The sequence below is a fragment of the Cynocephalus volans genome, chromosome 10 (assembly GCF_027409185.1).
Source record: "Cynocephalus volans isolate mCynVol1 chromosome 10, mCynVol1.pri, whole genome shotgun sequence".
Lineage (NCBI taxonomy): Eukaryota > Metazoa > Chordata > Mammalia > Dermoptera > Cynocephalidae > Cynocephalus > Cynocephalus volans.
In genome coordinates this window covers 74,868,882-74,888,811 of record NC_084469.1, presented here as the reverse complement: position 1 = coordinate 74,888,811, position 19,930 = coordinate 74,868,882, and the positions used below count along the sequence as shown (strand labels likewise).

Genomic DNA, 19,930 nt, shown 5'->3' with positions numbered 1-19,930 from the left:
GCTTTTTAAAAAATGCCTGGAATCGATGAAATGGGATATGTCACAAACAATTGTCAATAAATTTTTTAAGGATAATTTTTAAAGTAGATTGCTTTTGCGCTGCTTGTGGAGAAGTGGTAGGTCTGGGGAGCTTTGCATTTCTGTTGAGCTTTAAAGGAAACCGTGCTGTTTGTTTTTCATTTGGGTCATTGCTCTCTACTCCTCTCTGACAGACCTTTGGCATGGCTGAGGAGTACCATCGAGAGTCAATGCTGGTCGAATGGGAGCAGGTGAAACAGCGAATTTTGCACACACTGCTGGCATCAGGAGAAGATGCCCTTGATTTTACTCAAGAAAGCGAAGTAGGTTGATTCCAAAACATAAACCACTATTAATAAAAATGTAAAGTCGAGGAATGCTTGTCTGCTGGTCTAGTATTCTTAGCATGGCTGATCACTATCTCCCCCTGAAACATTTTTTTCACTTGGCTTACAGTATGCCACATGTGCCTGGTTTTCCTCCAACATGTCTGGCTGCTTCTGCTCAGTCTCCTTTGCTAAATTTTCCTCAGACTCCCTGACCTTTAGATGTTTGTCTTAGGGCTCAGTCCTTGACCTCTTTTTTCTTTCTCAATCACTATCTTGTTGACTTCTGTGGCTTTAAATACCATCCATATGCCAAAGACTCAAATTTACATCAGCAGCCCTGAACACCAGACTCATTTATCTAGTTGCCTTCTTGGCTCTACTTAGGTTTCTTATAGCCATCTCAGGCTAAATATGTCCATAATTGAGTCATGATAGCAACTCCCCCCCTCAACCCGCCTTCTCTTCTCACAGAATTCCCAATCTTTATAAATGGCAATTCTAGTTTTTCACTTATTCAGATCAAAAACCTCAGATTCATTTTTGTACTCTCCTTCTTGCCCATCTCACACCCAGCCTCTTTCACACATTGATAAATCCAGTTAACCCTACCCTTAAAATATACCCAGAATCCAACCACTTCTCACTACCTCCACTTTTAACACTGGTTCAAATCACCATTGTCTCTTGCTTGGATTATTGAACTAGCTGGTTGTTTTGTTATCTGTTGCTGGGTAACATATTAACTCTAAACCTTAGTTGTTGTAAATAAGCATTTAGCTTAGCTGGTTATTTGGCTTGATATGGGGAGGAACCACTCCCAAGTCATTCATGTGGCTGTTGTCAGGCCTTAGGTCCTCTCTGGCTCTCGGCTGGAGACATCAGTTCCTTGTCAAATGGGCCTCTCCATTGTGCTGCTCACCAGCATGATAGCTTACTTCCCCTAGAACAAGAGGAAGGGATCTGAAGGAGAGCTAAAGAGCCCTCAAGACAGAAACCACAGTCTTTCTATAACTTAATCTTAAAAGTAATAGCCTATTCACCTTTGTTGGTTAGAAGTGAGTCACTAAATCCAGCCTACACTTAAGGGGAGAGGATTATACGAGGGCTTGAATATGGGAAGATGGGGATTATTTGGGGCATCTTAAAGGCTGGTCTCCCTGCTTTTGCCCTTGTACTCTCCCACGGTCTCTTCTCAACACAGCAGCCAGAACAATACTAATAAAAGACAAGTTAGATTGTGTCATTCCTCTGCTCAGAACCCTTTGGTGACATCCATCTCACTTGGAATGAAAGCCAAAGTCTTCACCATGACTTGTAAGTCTCTACATGACCTGGTCTTGTTGCCTCTCCAAGCTCATGTATACTACTCTCCCTTTGTTCTTGCTGCTCCATCCAGGCAGTCTCTTCACAGGTTTCTTGAGCAAGTCCAGTGGCTTGCTCCTGCCTAAGGTCCTCTGTTGCTTCTACCTAGAGTGCTCTTCCCCCAAATAACCACGTGGCTGTGTTCCTCATTCCTTCAAATACTGTATTTACCCAATACCGTTTCAGTGAGCCCTTCAGTAGCCTTGATACTTGAAATCCAAACCAGCCCCTTCTCATTCAACACTTCCTATATCCCCTTTTCTTGCTATATTTTTTTCTCAGCACATCTTCCCATATGCCATAGTATATGTTTTGTCTTTGTATTATATATTGTCTCTTTCTTACAGTAGAGTGTAAGCACCATGAAGGTAAGGACTTATATTTGTCTTGTTTATTCCTATATCTACAATGCCTAGAAGAGTCCCTGAAATGGAGTAGATGCTCAAGAAATGTTTATTGAGTGAATCATTTGACTCTAGCTAATTGTGTGCTAACTGAAGTATTAGGGATATGTTGAAACAGTGTGATTTTAGAATGAGTAGCCAAATAGCATTTATCTTAATTGCCATCATTAATTGATTGGTAGTAGTGCTAATTATCTCCTTTTTAAAAAATTAACTTAAAAAGGCAATGTAGTTATGCGATTCAAAAATTAAAGCACTCTGTCCCCAAATGCCCCATTCCCTTCTCCCTTTGCCCTGTAGGTAATCACTATTAGCACTTTCTTGTGTATATTTCCAGAGTTTCTTTATACAAATACAACTATTTGAGATTATATATTCTTATCCCCCCTCCTTCTTACACAAAAGTTAGCTTACTGTAAGCTCTGTTCTCCATCTTTCTTTTTCCCCATGATGTATCCTGGAGATGTTTTCTGAGAAGGATTTTGAGGCTGCATCTGGGATCAGCAGGAAGGAGTATCTTGCTTGATCAGTGATGCCTCCCCTTGTGCTGGGGGAGCCATAGCTTGCCACACATTTCCTACCCTGGTGTTGAGGAGAAGACAGTTCTGGGCTTCAAATTCTAGCTTTAGCAGTGACTAGTTCTGAGGCCTTGTCCAAGTTATTTAATCCTACGGACCTTCAGGGTCTTCACTGGTGAAATAGGGTTATTGGAAAGGATTAGTGATAGTGTAAAGCCCCTGATCCAAAAATGGCCATTTCTTACTACTGTCTTTTAAAAAGTAATTTCAGGGCTGGCCCTGAAATTGGGAGAGTGTGGTGCTGATAACACCAAGGCCACAGGTTCGGATCCCTATATAGGGATGGCCGGTTAGCTCACTTGGGAAAGCGTGGTGCTGACAACACCAAGTTGAGGGTTAAGATCCCCTTACTGGTCATCTTTAAAAAAAAAAAAAAAAAAAAATGTAATTTCAGATACTTTGAAAGTGGAGGTTAAAAATTATAATGTGTAAAAATTATATTATTAGACATTTTTAGGTAATATTACCAACGCTTCCTAAGTGTTTTTTTCTCAGAAGTTGTTTCATGCATAGCTACCATTCTTTTCGAACTTTGTGAGGAAAACTGAGGCTCAGAGAGACTCTGGTGAGATAAGGACTGTTGTCTTCTAGACCATTGCTCTGTTGAAGTCTAGGTCAAGGATGGGTAGGTTGGCAGTTTGTGGTGCCTGCAGGGTAACTTCGCACATTCCGCATCTACAAATTTGCTCCTGATTTAAAAACCAGTTTTTCTATTAAATTAACCCCCAAATAAATAGATGCTAAAGTCATTTGTCTTGGGAAATTGCTCATTAAGGACCCTCTCCCATATTTCTTAGACTCAAAGACTTCAGACTCAAATGAAAGTCTTTGGAAAAGAAGAGCTAATGTGTAAGCCAGGCTAATGTTTCTTTCTTAATTCTTTTCAAATCTGGGCAAATAACTAGAACAGCTCATGGTTTTATAAACTTCGTTTTTTAAAAATGGTGTTAATAGGTTGTGTTTTGTATTGGGATTTGGAAGTAATTATAAATTGTTAATGAGATGTTCTTTCTTGATTGCTCTTCTCAAAAATAGACTAGTCTATTTAGTAGACTTTCTTTTTTGACCTCAGGTCCCCTTGTAAGAAAGTTATTGATGGTTTTGCTGTTCTTTATTGTGATACCTAGCAGAATGGATAGCTTTGCTGTAAAAGTTGACAAGTGATGCAGAGGTCTCTCTTCAGATTATCCAGGGAATTGGTATTTTCTTGAACCTTGTAGATTTTGTTTGTTTTTAGTTTTGAACCTTTTTCCTGAAGTATAACATGTATGCAGGAAAGTGCACAAATCATATATACAACTCAGTTATCACAAATGGAACACCAAGGTGAAGAAACAGAACATTCTCAGCACCCCAGAAATCCCCTTTGTGCCCCTTTCTGGTCACTACCCCCCACCAACAACAAGGGAACCACTATCCTCACTTCTTGCATCATAGATTAAGTTTGCCTGTTTTTGAACTTTATGTACATGGAATCATATAATATGTAGTCTTGTTTCTTGCTTCTTTTGTGTAACATTCTGTATATTGTTGCATATAGTTGTAGGCCATTTATTCTCATGGTCGAACAGTATAACTACAGTTTGTTAATCTGTTCTGGTGTTGATGGACATTTGGGTAGTTTCCAGTTCTTGGCTTTTGTAAGTAGTGTTATTGTGAACATTCTTATATGTGTCTCTTGGTGATCACACGTTTGCATCTCTGTTGGATACACCTATGAGGATAATCGCTGGGTTAGAGGGTATGCATGAGTTCAGCTTTAGTAGATACTGCTAAACTGTTTTCCAAAATGATTGTATCAGTGTACCCTCCTACCAGCAGTATGTGAGAATTTCATCAGTTCCATATTCTTGTCATATTTGGTGTTAACCATTCTGGTGGGTATGTGAAACCATGTGTTTTTACAGACTTTTTCCATATAATTTCCTTCAAAATGATGGAAAAGTGATATAATATCCACTTCGGCAGGCACTTTGTCCACCCTCTTTCTAGGAGACCACACAGTGTGAAGGGCAGAAGACAGGCTTTGGAATTCAGTAGGTCCTGGGTTCCTGAGCCTGGTTTTCCTCATTATAAAATATCTCTCTTGAAGAACTGTCATAAGGAATGTAGAACATATGTAAAGCATCTAGACCAGTGCCTGGCATAGAGTACACACTCAGCACATCCTAGCATTATTTGCGTGGTGGTTAGTATTTGGTAAGCTACATATTATTAGGTTTACTTTAATCGTTTTAATATGGATCCTTCCCTTTTTAAGTGTTTGCCTTAACGAATGCAAAAATCTTTGGGCATAAATAGAAGAAATAGTTAAAGAAATATGACTTGATATGTAAAACATTCTTTTCTGAGCTCTTTTTATTGTCAGGAATAAGGTTGTTGGAATCCAAACAGTCATTAATAAAGGAGGCTTGAGATCATTTTGAGTTGACCTTTTTATTTGAAGGAAATGTCCAAGTTTGCATAATTTAATATAAAGAGAAGCTCCAGGCTTTTTTTTTTTTTTAAAAGCAAAAATGAACTAGGCTATGGGCCGACCCCGTGGCTCACTCGGGAGAGTGCGGCACTGGGTAGCGCTCCCGCCGCGGGTTCGGATCCTATATAGGGATGGCCGGTTCGCTCACTGGCTGAGTGCCGGTCACAAAAAAGGACAAAAAAAAAAAAAAAAAAAAGAACTAGGATATGGTGGTTCCTGAAACATCTCCCGTCCTGCCTCCCAAGCCTTCCAATAACAGGAGTTTCCCCAATTCTTTTCAAGGAGACAGTGGTAATGTCTATTCCTGGCAAGTTTTAATAAAGGATAATGATGCTCCAATAACATAAGTCAATTTGGGAAATTAAGTTCCTTAGGATATCATTGAAGAAAGAGGTATAATTTTTAAAGGAAGGTAGGAATTGAAAGACTGTTAACTTTTGTTTGTGGTCTGAATAAAAATGACGTGCTTTGAAGCAAGAAAGAGACTCATGGCTATGAATCCTCGTGCCCCAGTTCTTGCATTTGGTCAGTGAGGAAGAACTTCCCCAGTGCTGTGCAGCTTGCATGATGGCACGGGGATAGGGGGATTGAGCAATCTGGGGAATCCCTGATTTTAGTCAACTTTTAAAACATTATTTAAATGTAAATTTATCTAACCTTAGTGTAATCTAGTGTCTGTTTTGGTATTGGACATAGTCATTGGGCAATTCCTTAATGTATTGTCTGGAAAATGACTTAGCAAGCAACAGGCTTGCTAGAGAAGCTAAACTGTGGCTTAGTAATGATGGTAATATTCTACACTGTGATATGTCAACAGATGTTGAACATACTCTTTAATTTTAATAACTGACTTAATATCATTTTTCATCAATTTCCAGTCATGCCTCTTTTTTACATTTAACATCTCTGAAATTGGAATATGTCTTAAATTTAATGGTGTGTGTAATTTGATAGCATTTATTTCTTTCCTAGTAGTACATAAATAACACTATGTCTTACAGTAGATAGTGTATTGGATTCAGTGAAATACAGTAAAACATTGACTGACAATTTGAATTTGAAAACCCCAGACTAGATGATCCCAAGCTGTCTTTTGTGGCTCCCTGGCAGTTTCCTTGGGGATTGACCTGGTTCACATGTTGGGGTTTGAGTAGGATTTCAAGTATAGAAAGTGCTCTGCTGCTCTTTCAAAAATAGGATTTTTTAAAAAACCCCAATTCCACAGGCCCTCCACTTTATCCTCATGATGTGTCATGCATGAACACCGGATCTTGTGCACTTTTCTGATGGTAGAGGTACATAGACCCACTGGGGGAAACTCTGCCACTCTTCTCCACTCCCAACCCAAACATAACCTCTGCCAATGGTACACATCCTTCTAATTCCCTCTCAGGTACTTACATGCCCAGTTATACGTGTATGTACATCTTATCAATTTAAGTGTATTATCAGCCATAATTGGCATCATTTTATACAGTAGGTTCTACAATTTAGCATTAGGTTTTGTTGTTGTTTTACATATTTTGGAGCTTTTTCTAGAGTTAGTACATGTAGGTCTCTGTCGTTTTTTAGTGGCTATCATAGTGTTCCATTGTATGAGAAGCATTCTTCTCATTTTATCTGTGGTCACACAGTCATTAGTTGAGTTGCATTTGGAACCTGGGTCTTCTGGTCCCCAGCTGGTGTTTTTTTCTGGTAGTACTGGGCTTTTATGTATAGGTTTTATACCCAACTATTGTAAATTAATCACTTTGGTTCCATTTTGCTTACCTAAAGCCAAAACATTCCATGTGGAAATTAAACTCTCTTTCTTTTGTAGCATCATCATATTGTCTTTTTACTCTATATTTGTTTTGCTAGGAGTGTTAGTTGCATTCCTTTTTCCATAACTAGAATGTGCCCTCCATGAGAAAAGAGTTTTATGCATCCCTGAATATGCTTTGTACAGTAAATAGTAGGTGTTTAATAAAAGTTTGCATTTCCCTTGTTCTGTTCTCCAACCACAACCTGCCTCTCCCAGAATGGCTGTTTTGGGAGGAGTGTCTACCCTGAGAAGCCCATTTTCACCCTATACTCCCAGAGGCTGCTATTTCTCCACATGTCTCCAGACTTCTGGTGAACCTCGTTTTCCTCTCTGGCCCTACCCTCCTGTCTTTCCTGTCTTTCTGGTCTTTGATTCCCTGCTTTTGTCATCTTGTCGTTGCCACTATGGCTTGGTCAAGCCCCCGTGCAGAGAAACCCAGAGACCAGAGGCATTTGGAATGTTATTATCACACATCATACTGGCACCCACTTTCCCAGCCCTCAGGCAGCCCCTGGTTGTGGAATTCCAGCTGAACATTTGTGGTTTCCTCTGCTCAGGAATGTGCATGAACAGATCTTGTTGACTGATAATTGACTTTATGGTAAAATAGTGGCTTGGCCAAGGGCGACTGAAGGAGAGGCACCTTTGAAAACAAGAGCATTAGGGTAAAATTAATTTGGAAATTTGAAGGCTGAGAACCAACTACTTTTTAAATGGATAATTTAAAAAATTAGGTTTTTAGTACTGGAAAATATTTCTCAAGGCTATTCATGTATATTTATCTGAAACAACTGTGTCCTGGCAGAAATGCTTTAGTGCTGTTCTTTTCATTTCCCTATTTATTCCCCCAACTAGGTTACTGGAATTAATGGGCTTAGTGCTGTGTTCATTAAAAAGACAGATCTTCAGCTTTCAGATAGTTCTCTTCCAGAAAGGTAGCTGTCTTACAGAACAGTCCTCAACACAGTGTTGCCAGAAACACTCAGAATTAGTCCAGAAGTAGAAAATGCACTGGTGGGGGCTTCTGTTCAAACAAGGAATGTGTGTTCATTGTAGAAAAATTAACAAAGTAAAATATTTCAGGTCATGTTTTTGTAGTGTCTGTATATCCATTGTTGTTCAGCATAGGATTTGTTTCTGTGTTCATTATGGTTGTTTATAAACAATGGCTAGTATTTACAGGCCATGTGTTGGGCACTGTGCTGAATTTTCTGCTTATTCCTCACAACAGTCCTGTGGGGTATTATTTTTCTCCCCATTTAATCTTTATCTCAAACCTATTACTACTATCCCCTTTTACAGCAAAAGAAGCTGAGGCTTATAAGAATCAGTATTCTCAAGATCACTTAGCTAGTAGGTAGTGGAGCCATTATATCTAACCACTGCTCTCTTTTGTTCTGTGGTGGCTGTCCTTGGGAAGCTGCCTCAGGCTGCCCTGGCCGGCAGAATTGGGTGGTAGCGAAGAGTACAGAGTGTGGTGCCAGATTGTGGATTCAAACCACAGCTCCACTGCTTCCTTTTGGAGTGAGTTTGGGCAAATTGCTTCCCCTTTCTGTGTGCCTTTGTGTCTTCATCTGTAAAACAGATATCATAAAAGGACCTACATCATAGGGTTATGGTATTAATACATGGAAATTGAGACAGTGGTTGGCACACAGGCCCAATAAGTTTTGCTATTGTTATTGTATCCTGTTGGTTTTTATTAGTTTTATGTTTTAGGTAGGAATGCATTCAACTGTGATTAACAGAAAACTTGAGCTTCAATGGCTTGAATAGGGGTTTATTTTTCTCACCAAACAAGGAGTCTGCAGGTGTGGAGAGTGTTGACCTTAATTCAGTTGTTCTTCATTGTCACCAGAGACCAATCCCTTTCTGTCTTGTACACCCACTATCTGTAGCACATCCACATGCTTTAGCTTCACAAGATAACTGCTGTAGCTCTAGATGTTACATTTGCATTCAAGGCAAAAAAGAAGGGAGAAAGCTGCAATGCTGTGACAGGCTCTTTTCCTCTTTGTCAGGAAAAGCAGAAGCTGTTACCAAATGTACTCGCAGATGTGTGCTTTCATCTCACTGGCTGGAACCAGGACTCATGGCCATTCCTAGCTGTAGTAGAAGCTGAGAAAGGGTCTATTCAGTGGTATGTAAAGGTCCAGCTTATGAGGACCTGTTGTTAAGTTTTCAAAGAATTTGCAATCTAGGTCATACCACTGTGGGTAGCTTGATATCTGTCATGGAGTATTTATACCACAGAAACCAGCAAATGCTATCTATCAGGTCCTCTTCCCCAAGAGCTAGTTGTTAAACTTTTACCAGACCAGTACAGAGTATATTTAACTCTATATGCCAGCCTGAAAAGTGGCAGGGAGTAGATGTGAGAAGTAGGAGTTGGGAATGGTCATTCGATTGGCTAGCCACTAGTATCTATCAAGGTCAGTAAGCCCTGTAACCTCTTTAATACCAATGATCACTGGAGATCAGAGCTGAGGGGGCCTCTAGAAATCATGTAGGACAGTGCCTTCATTTGACTGATGGGATCCTGAGGCTACAAGAGAATGTGCTTTGCTCCAGACCCCAAAGCCAGAGACTGAGGTGGCCCTTCTAGAACCCAGGTGTCCTTGATGTTTCAGTCTTCGTTCTCCAGAACCAAGGGTGTAAAATCCACCTTTGTCACCTGCCCCCTTGTCTCTATTCTACCCTACTCCCGGTGCTCACTCTAGTATTCCTTTTACCAGCTTTTGTAGTGCTCGGAAGTTTGGCTGCTAACTTCTGTTGGTTTCCCAAGAAGGAACTGCTTTGCTTTAGATTTTAGAGAATAGAGCATCATGGGGTTTTTTTGTTTGTTTTTTTAAATGAGCTAAGCTTAAAGAATTTGATCTCTGCTGTGAGTATAAACTAATGTATTGGAGATTTAACAATATACCTAATGTCTAATTTTGATCCATATTTGTTTATAGCAAAGAATAAGATTAGCTAAAGGTGAACTTTAATCTTCCGTTAAAAAAGACTAATAAACATTTTTCATATACAGGTTGAGAATTCCTTATCTGAAAATCTGAAATCTGAAATGCCCCAAAAGCTTCAACTTTTTGAGTGCCAACATGATGCTCAAAGGAAATGTTCATTGGAGCATTTTGGATTTCAGATTTTTGGATTAGGTATGCTCAGCTGGCTAAAGTATCTGTAAATATTCCAAAATCTGAAATTTGAAACACTCTGGTCCAAAGTATTTCAGATAAGTGCTACTCAACCTGTATTTATATCTAACTCTTCTCATCAGATGGTAAGCTCTACGTGGACAGGCTCTGTAGGCTGGCTTGCTTTCATCTCTGTGGGGATGGATGTACACACAGCTGTGCACGTGGCAGGCACTTACAAATGTTTACTGATGAATGAATGACTGCCCAACTTAGGCTTCATATCTTCAGATAACAGAAAATTCATCAGCAGCCATTGTCTTAGTGTAGACAAAAGATTGGAAAAGTCTGAATCTCATGTTGTCACTCTATAAACTCTCTTCTTTCAACTGCCTGATATGATTGATGGAAATAGGAGGCCATTGATAAAAATGATGTCCTCACAGGAGAGAAGATGAGGTGGAGAGGGGGTCTTCAGATTGAAACTGAATGTTGGAAAGATGTGCATTTCTAGAAACAGTCATTGAGATATCTGATCGGGCTTATCCAGCCTCCCATGACTTTTTAGTTAATCCAGTCCCATGCCTGCTGTCTTCTCGTGTGTTCATGGTAAGACAGTTGCGTTTTATTGAAACTCCTAAAGTCATCATTTTGAGGAAGTCTTAAATAGGAAACAGGCTCCTCACAGCTCTGTTAAAGACAAGAATATGTTTATGTGATTTTTATTTTTTCACATGACTGAGTACTTTTCTTAACCAATTCTGATTGTGTATTTATCTACAGCCAAGTTACATCAGTGATGTGGGACCTCCTGGTCGAAGCTCTCTGGATAGCATCGAGATGGCCTATGCCCGGCAGGTTAGTGTTTTCTCAAGGAAGATTTAATCCAGGAAAATCCTCTGTGAGCTTCCAGGGAGTAAAAGAAAAAAACTTCATGTGCAAGTCAAACCTTGAAAGCAAGTTGGCTTTTTCCTTTAGAGGACTGGTTAATATTTTATCATATAGGCCACAGGAGAATTCTATCAAATAGGGTAATAGAATGACTCAGATTTGTTTTGGAGAAATTGAAATCTGCCCTCTACACTGACCACTGCATTTCATTTTGCATTTTTGGCAATAGCCCCATGTACAGTAAAGCCTTGAGTAACTGCACTGCTTAGCAAATGAGTTGTGTATTAACTGAATTATCTGGCAGGCTGATAATATTATCAGAAATGCTTTTTTCGTGCCTTGAGAGAAATTTTCTAGATGCTCTTCTGCCTTGGTAAGCATAGTGTAACTCAGTGCTACTTAACAGCATTTTTGTTTTAGAGAAACTCATGATGTTTTGGGGATCACACTTCTGGTTATAGATCATGACCATGTAAAATTGCTTTGTGGTAAGCACAAAAAATTCAGTTGGACTGGAACTGCCGTGAAAACAGTACATACCCGGAATTGACTTTTTGATTAAAGCAGTGCCAATCAACTGTGTGTTTTATTGTAGTTTGCCACTTTCTCCCACAAAGTATCAAGAGTGGTAAGAATTCCTGTTTCTTGAATTGAGGGTGATGGGCTCCCATCCCCTTAAGATCATCCTGTACCAGCAGTGGACAAAGAACGTGTCAGCCTTTACCAACTCCCATGATTCTTTGAGGGGGAGCACATTGGTGCCACTTGTGGCCCTCAATATTACCTGCTTCCTTCCTTCCCTCCAACCTGGAGTGGAGTGGCTGGAGGCGAATATGGGTGGCAGCTATGGAGGTGAACAGGGGGCAGTGAGAAACTGTTAGATCTTGTGCTCATTAGCAGAGGTCTCTGTCTTCAGCTGTCAGTTAATTAGCTATTGGAGTTGTGCATTAACTGAATTACCTCGTAGGCTGAAAGTATTATCAGAAACCCCTCTTTTACTTCTTGTAGAGAGAAATTTTCTAAATGCTTTTCTGAAAGTCTCTCTCCTTCAGTGTACCATTGCCACTTCAAACTCCAGGCAGCTGAAGCCAGCTTCACCAGCTTCCCACAGCTCTCCTGTGTTTTAGCATTGGCCTTCATTTATTTCCTTCTCCAATTTTTAGATTTCTTTTTCGTTCTCCTGCGTACTTGCATTCTTTAAATTTCACCTTCATTATATGGCTGACTTCCTCCATTGCCATGTCTCCACCACACATTTCATTATTTGAGGCCTAATGAAATTACAGGCTTCTGAGGAGAGAAACTATGTATCTTCTGCATATGCAAAGAGTAAAACTTCATAAAACTAACACTTTATAGCACTTAGGACACTGTAATGTCATGTATTGGTTTACCTGGATATCCCCTCCAGTGGAAAGTGAACCTTTATATCCCGTGTTGAACACAGGACCCTGCAAAGGGAAAGCCCCTAACAAGTGCTTATTGAGTGAATAAGAACTACCACATCGTTGTAAACTGTTTTATTTAATCTTTATAGCAGCCCTGGAAGCTAAATGATACCATTGCCCCCCCATTTAAAGTAGAGGAAACTAAGGTTCAGCAGGGTCATGATTTGTCTAACATCACTACCTTTTTCATTCCTTGGTAGAGCAAGAGTCCTTCAAATACAAAGTGAAATCTTTTACGAGAGTAGAACTTACTAGTTTTTACTGTCATTATTTTTGTTCTTTTAAAGTTAAATCCAAAGTAATACTGGCTTTCCCATACCTTAAATATCACATAATTCATTTTTATTGAAAAAATTTTAGTAAAGAGCAGAGAAATGGATACTTCAGATGTTCAACAACTGCTCTTCTAACAGGGAGGGCTGCAACCTGACTTTTCCTACCTCAGTCCATGAGCCCTGGACCTGGGGGCATTCACTCCTTTTGCCAGAATCTTACCAAACTTTTCCTTGGTTCTTAGGAAGCAACAGCTAGAGTCCTTCCATTGTCCCATCTTCCTCCTTGGTCTTTCCTCCCTGGGACAGAAGCACGGAACTGCTTGTGGCACTCCACTCCTGGGACCACTCTGCTCCCATTCTTCAGATATTTGGAAGTCTGGGGTAACAGTTAGCTTTGGTGTTTGCCCATAGCTCAAACACAGAACTGGGGAGCTGACCAATGTGGATAGCTCTGCCACTCTGAGGAAGGAAACGTTGGCTGAAGCTTCTGCTGACCATTTGCTGGCTTCAGAACTGCTTCAAGAAGTAAAAAATAGAAATTGTGCCATTTGCTTTGCTTTTCATCATTTCAGATTTATATCTATAACGAGAAGATTGTAAATGGGCACCTGCAGCCTAACCTTGTGGACCTCTGTGCTTCCGTCGCAGAGCTGGATGATAAGGTAGTGTCCAGAGCTAACCCAAATAGAACTGTGAATTCCGGTGTTCAGAGGGGATTAGCAGCTTGCTGACTTGGCTGAAATGTACTGAACAGACACTCCATTCCATGAAATAAAATGTTAAGTGTTCTTCAGAGTTTTATTTTAAATATTCTTGGGTTGGTTTTTTTTTTTGATGATTTTTTTAAAAATGCATCTTCAAAAGCCCTGCCATGATGAGCCCACAACAGTTCTCCTCAAACTGTATTTGCTTTGAAGTCCTGTCAGGCTCCGACTCCCCTCTCACCAGCTTCTCTCCTTAGACAGACTAATGGGATCTTTAATGAGAGCTGAATTGTAAAGGTGATGCAGTTTTCACGCCTGTGAGCCCCTTGAAGTGGACTCAGGTGGGGTCTTTATGAGCACTCTTGATTTGCCACGGGGTCTGTTCTCTGATACCCCCACCCCCACATCTTTTCCTCAGTTCTTTCCCTGGCCAATTTTCTCCCCTAGAAAATAAAAATAAAAATAAACAAAGGAGGTAGATGGATGAGTGGGTGGGTTGGTAGGTGGTAATAGGAGGAAGGAAAAAAGGAGGGAAGGATGTTATGGAAGCAAGCACGCATACACAGTGTGTTTTTGTTTTGTTGTCTTTTCAAAAATGCATTTAACTTTTAAAATTTTTTTAAATAGTAAGATATCAGGCAATACAAGCAGATCTAAAGAAGTAAGAATTCACCAGTCATTTCATCACCTGGAAAGAGTTCCATTTGGCTGGCTATTCTACAGCTTTAATTTTTGAGAGACCACAAGAACAAGCTTTTGTTTTGCTTTGGAAAAAATATAAGCCTGCTTTTCTCCAATTGGTGCTATCTTCCAAGGATTCTTAACTTTAGAGTCTGCCAAGGGTTCAGGGAACACATTTTAAAGAAGAGATTTACAGCCAGGAGGGTTCTGGGGAGAGGGAATCCCAGCTGTGTGGTGGTAACACAAAGGAAAGAACGCCTGCTCCTTCCTGAGGAGGTGTCTTTTGAAGAGAGTGAGTGGGCAGGAAAATAGGAGGCTGTGATAACAAAACAGGTTGATAGCAGGGGCCCCTGGAGAGTCTCTGGGCGGACAAAAACCTGTATTATTTAGGTTAAACTCTTATTTTAAGCCTTAAACTCAAATAACCTTGTAAGGACTGAAATGCAGCTACTTGAGTTTAAACTCCTAGAGCTTTGAACAATTATAAATGTATTCAGTCTCTCTTAAGGGATAGCCCACTGAGATTCAGAGTTCTTGTTACTTTTATGTGGTTTTAATTATGTAGGTGTTTATGTCAGATCCAGAATAGTAATTGATCTGAAAACCAACTCTGAGTAGGGATGAGGGGTGCTCGTCGATGGATAGAATTCTGGCAGCTGGTAGGGAAGAGGTGCATCTTCTGCACTGAGCTTAAGCCGGGGTGTTTCAGACAGAAAACATTAACCACTTCTCATCCTGCCTTTGAGGTCGAAGTGCCACGAAGAGCCAAGTAATTTCTCCAGCCCTGCAGCATTGTCACGTGCAGTCTTGTTTATGCACAGAGCATTTCTGACATGTGGGCCATGGTAAAACAAATGACAGATGTGCTGTTGGCGCCTGCAAGTGATGCCCTGAAGAGCCGCAGCAGCGTGGAAGTGCGCATGGAGTTTGTCAGGCTGGCCTTGGGATACCTTGAGCAGAGGTAAGGCAGCAGTGGCGCAGTAGGGCTGGCTTTCAGATCCCCAGTTTCTCAGGCGTTGAGTAGTCCTCAGGCTAAGTGTGTTTAAACAAGATTGAACAAGGCTGTGAGGTCTAATCCTGTTTTCAGAAACAGTTCTCTACCAGAACTGTTTCTGCAGTGGTATAAAATCACATATGTAAGATCATGGTAAGTGAGAATACGGTTAAGACTTCTCTTTTTCTCTCTTCTCTCTGTCCCTTAATACAGAGACATCATGATTATTAGGCTATAACAATAGGTCAGAGTCCTGTTTCCTAATGTACTTCAGCCATTACTCCTTAGGCTTTTTTGTTTTCACCATTTTAATTTTTACTCCTGGCAAAACAAGTATTACCACCTTCAGACCTTAGGAAGGCCCCTTTAACCTTATTTTCCTTCTGGCTCTACTTGGTTAATCCCTGTATGTCAGGGTCCTTCCCAGCTACTGATACCTGTGATTTCTGCCTGGGTTTCTTTGCCACCTCCTCACTAATTGGAGTTGGTCACTGAGGAGTTTGTAGCTGTGCCCTAACTATTGTCCCCTCTGTTAGTAGATCCCGTGCCATTCATCTCTCCCTGTGGACACTCCTAGCTCTGAATTGGCCAGCGAGGGTTGTCATGAGTGTGCAACAGACTCTCTTTATTTCAGAGATAGGGTGCTGGGCCTCTCCCTGCTGGCCCTAGAAGAGAAAGCCAAGTTGAATACACTTGCTCAATTGCAGCCCTTTGCCACCGAGCCTCTGTAGCTGCCAGTGGCCTTGTAGTGTGGTCACACTTTGTCGACAAAATAATACTTCATTAGGAAGTCATAAAATTTCCTTGTAACTGAGGTAATTCAAACTTGGTACAGCAGAGAATAGGTTTTTATACCAAATACTGTGTTAATTATACCATAGTTGCATGAAATGAACACCATCAGACATACAACACTCATTAGCCTCCGTTCCCTCGTTAAGAAAAATTTGGAACTCCAAATGGTTTTTTTTCCTCTAGCATAGATGTGAAGGGACTATAAAATAATTCATCAGGCTTTCGCTAAATTTTTATAATTAAGTTTTCAGTGTATTGATCTTTAGCCATGAAGAATCTAATGCATGTAATAGTATTTATTTGTTGTAAGTCAGCAAAATATAAGTCAAAATTTCTTATACTGTATAAAAACCTTCAGGAATTTTTTTAATGGGTATAAGTATATGACTGCTTTTTCCTCAGTCAACCTAATCCTTAACATTGGTGCTGACTTCACCAATGGCACCAGGCTGTATTCCTTGGTTTTATATCTCTGGTATACCATCCCATTTATTTTTTTCATTTAGTTTTAAAAATTATTTTGTTCCATTAATTCCTTTAACAGCACTTGGAGCTATTTAGGAGTATTTTATCCACAGTTATTGTAACTTTATTTTCTTTTTAACTCTAGTGGCATCACTCTCTAATGGCATCTTTTTTAAGGATTCATTGTCACCTTTTGATAAAGGGGTTATTTTAGAATAATTACACTCAATTTTAAAGTATTTTTGCTGATGCAAATCCACTTACAGTATACATATAATATTGTAAGCAATGTAATGCACCAGATGTAAGGTAGACCCAGTCCCAAATCATTTTTCAAGTATAAGGCTGAAAATGTTGAGAAAATACATGGTTGGTCTATCTCTTCTCTGCTACATTCTAAGATTTGAGGCTGGATACATATATCTTAGCCCTAAAGGAGTTTAGGCTTCTTCTTCAACTTAGGCCCTTGCCAACACATGGGTTGTCTTAATTCAAGTTAGAAGAGACCGTAAGTGGGCATCTGTCCTGGCTGCTACAGGACTCTTTAATCTCTTATTCAGTCTCTGCTTTTAAATATTTTCAGTGATGGGAAAGTGATTACATTTGTTAAATTAAATTTTATTTTTCGTTATAAAAATGATATGTGCTAATTATAGAAATTTTGGAAGATATCAAAAGGAAAGCCTGAAAAAGAGGGAAGGAGGCCCTTTACCTTATGTCCAGAGGCTCCTATTACCTTGTTATATTTCTTTTTTCCCCCTTTTTTTGATGTATGAGTACTGTATTTTGTTTTTTATTTTTTACACAATTATGATCCAAATGTGTACAATATGTGGTTTTATACAGTTTGATTTTTAATTGTGTCAATATCATTTTTCCTAACTGCATAAAATTCTATTAAGTCTGTTTTATATAATTGACTTTTAGGTTGTTTCTCACTTTCTCACTCTCTGTTATTATACTTAACCTGGTGTTGAACATGTTTGTACATAAGGAACACCCTTTTTATAAAAATGTTTTATTTTGGATAAGAACATATTATTTAGAAAGTTATTTGTTATCTTAACCACATATTTGGATATCTGTAACTTGGACCATTTAATCTTGGTATGGAAGTGCTTAACCAATAAATGAGGAGGGAATGAGAGAAAATTATCATTTTGCAACCACTGATGTAATAATTGGTTCAGCAAGGACCATCAGTGGAAACTAACACCAGTGGGTGAAACATAATAATATTCACATGACAGCCAAGTATTACCCACAGATTACTTATTAGTTACAAAGGGAGTAATATTAAATTTTAACGGGGAAATTTGGTGGGCAATACCTTTTAACTAAGTGAATCAAATTTAGTGTTACCAGTAATGAAATAAACTATTATTAGACTCAATGGGAAGTACCAACATCAGCTGTGTTGGGTTATTGAGAAAAAAGTTGAACCTGAATCAGTTCATGTGGAAACAATCTGGACAGCTGGCCTGAATTCTTTGAAAAAGGTCAGTGTTATGAAAGACAAAAAAGTTGGCAGAATTATTCTAGATTAAGGGAAATGAAAATAGAATAACAACTAAATGTCATTTATTTCCTTGATTGGATCCTGGATTTAAAAAAAAAAAAAAACATTATTAAGAAACTTGTATATGGGTTATATTTTAGATAATAGTATATTAATAATAGTTTGTTTGTTTTTTAAAAGATGACCCGTAAAGGGATCTTAACCCTTGACTTGGTGTTGTCAGCACCACGCTCTCCCAAGTGTGCTAAACGGCCATCCCTATATAGGGATTCGAACCTGTGGCCTTGGTGATATCAGCACCACACTCTCCCAAGTGAGCCACAGACCGGCCCTTAATAATAGTTTTTAAATGTTAAATTTCTTGGTGTCATAATAGTGTTAAGTTAGGTAGGAGAATGTCCTGTTTCTCAGGAACCTCCTGGTGAAGTATGTACAGATAAGGTAGCCCCTGATTTCTATAACATTTTCAAATGGTTCAGGGAGAAAAACGTGTGTATATGTGTATGTGTGTGTATATATAGAGAAAATGTACACAGGTATTAACAATTGGTGAATCTAGGTAAAGGGTATATGGATGTTCATTGAACTATTTTAAGTTTTTGTATATCCGTAGTGATGATAAATCTTTACAATGATTTGCTGCCCACTGCATTAATAATGTAGTTTGTCTCATTATGCATGTACTGTTTCCTCTTCTGTGTTACATTTGAAGTCCGGGCCCTGCCCTGTGGAGTTCAGTCTAATGTCTTGGATATGAACACAGACGTATGTAATATGTGTTTGTTTTCAACCTTCCCGTTTTTTTCCTTTTAAATTCTTCCAGTTATAAGAATTATACCCTTGTGACTGTCTTTGGAAATTTGCATCAGGCCCAGCTGGGCGGGGTGCCTGGAACTTACCAGTTGGTTCGAAGTTTCCTGAATATTAAACTTCCAGCTCCCTTGCCTGGACTTCAGGTACTGGCAACTTTCTTTACAAGATCAGTTACTCCACCAGAGCGGTTGCTCTCAGATAGACATTTTCAGTTAAAACATGGTCATGTGTGGAGACTGCTATATGGGGAAGACACCACAGGGGGTGAGGATAGAAGCTGGGAGAACTCTTAGGAAGCTAGTCATGCAGAAGTCCAGGTGAGTGATGGTGGTTGCTCAGCCCAGGGTGGAGGAGGGTGCACAGGTAAGATGTCATTGGGTTTTGGACGTGTTTTGAAAGTTGAGCCCATAGGACTCTGAAGAACTTGGAAGTGGGTGTGAGAGGCAGAGTCAGGGATGACTTCTGAGATTTTTTACTAAAACAGTTGGAAAAATTGAGTTGGATATAGTTTCTAGAATGTTCCTTTTCTCAGCTCACAGTCCAATTGGGGGAATTATACAGTTGATTATCATACAGTGTGCAAAGTACCAAACGAGCTTTGTACTAAGGGTGGTGGGATACAGAGGAGTCTGGCTTCATAAAGAAGGCGTGGTTCACACTTGCTCTTAAAGAATAGGGGTTTATCACCCTGAGGTCTTGGAAAAGGTATTCCAGGAGGAGGGAACAGCATGAACAAATGCATGGAAGCAGGAAAGAGTATCTGGAGTGTTGGGTGTGTGGCGGAGTTTGGCAAGTTTGGAGCCACTGATGAAAGCCTTGAGTCCTGGGCTAGGCACTTTGGACTTACGTGGCTCAAAGGAGTTAAGTGGACAAGTGACACAATTGGATCCAGGTTTTAGAGAGAGCCTTGCAGGGGGAAGGGTGGAGGGGCCAAGAAAGAGGAAGTCTTAGGTCCACTTGTGGAGGAGTTGGGGAAAAGCGAGACAGATGGGTAAGCACAGGCCTACTGTGCAGACATGTGACAAAATCAGATGTAGGATAGATAGGCTGTAGTACTGAGAGAGTGGAAACAGGGCTGCCTAGCAGTGCCCAGCAGTGTCTGACACCAGGGTACTCAGTAAGTGTTTGAATGAATGGCGAGTGAATGATTGGCTAATCATTAGTAGTTAACATCTTATAAATTCAAGTACAGTAATTCTCTTTTATCGGTCAGTGACCTCTTTAGCTCTTGCTTTGT

General features: G+C 39.8%; 1 protein-coding gene across 3 annotated transcripts in view; it reads left to right on the top strand.

Moving 5' to 3' along the window:
- NUP93 (nucleoporin 93) overlaps positions 1–19,930 on the top strand; it is a 102,841-nt gene that overhangs the window by 69,347 nt on the left and 13,564 nt on the right. For 2 of the 3 annotated variants that reach the window (XM_063109387.1, XM_063109388.1), the window contains exons 5-9: positions 213–341; positions 10,892–10,966; positions 13,295–13,384; positions 14,929–15,068; positions 18,704–18,836. In XM_063109387.1, coding sequence (XP_062965457.1) covers positions 213–341; positions 10,892–10,966; positions 13,295–13,384; positions 14,929–15,068; positions 18,704–18,836 — 567 coding nt within the window. The remainder of the gene's footprint in view (positions 1–212; positions 342–10,891; positions 10,967–13,294; positions 13,385–14,928; positions 15,069–18,703; positions 18,837–19,930) is intronic. The other variant, XM_063109389.1, reaches the window with a different exon arrangement.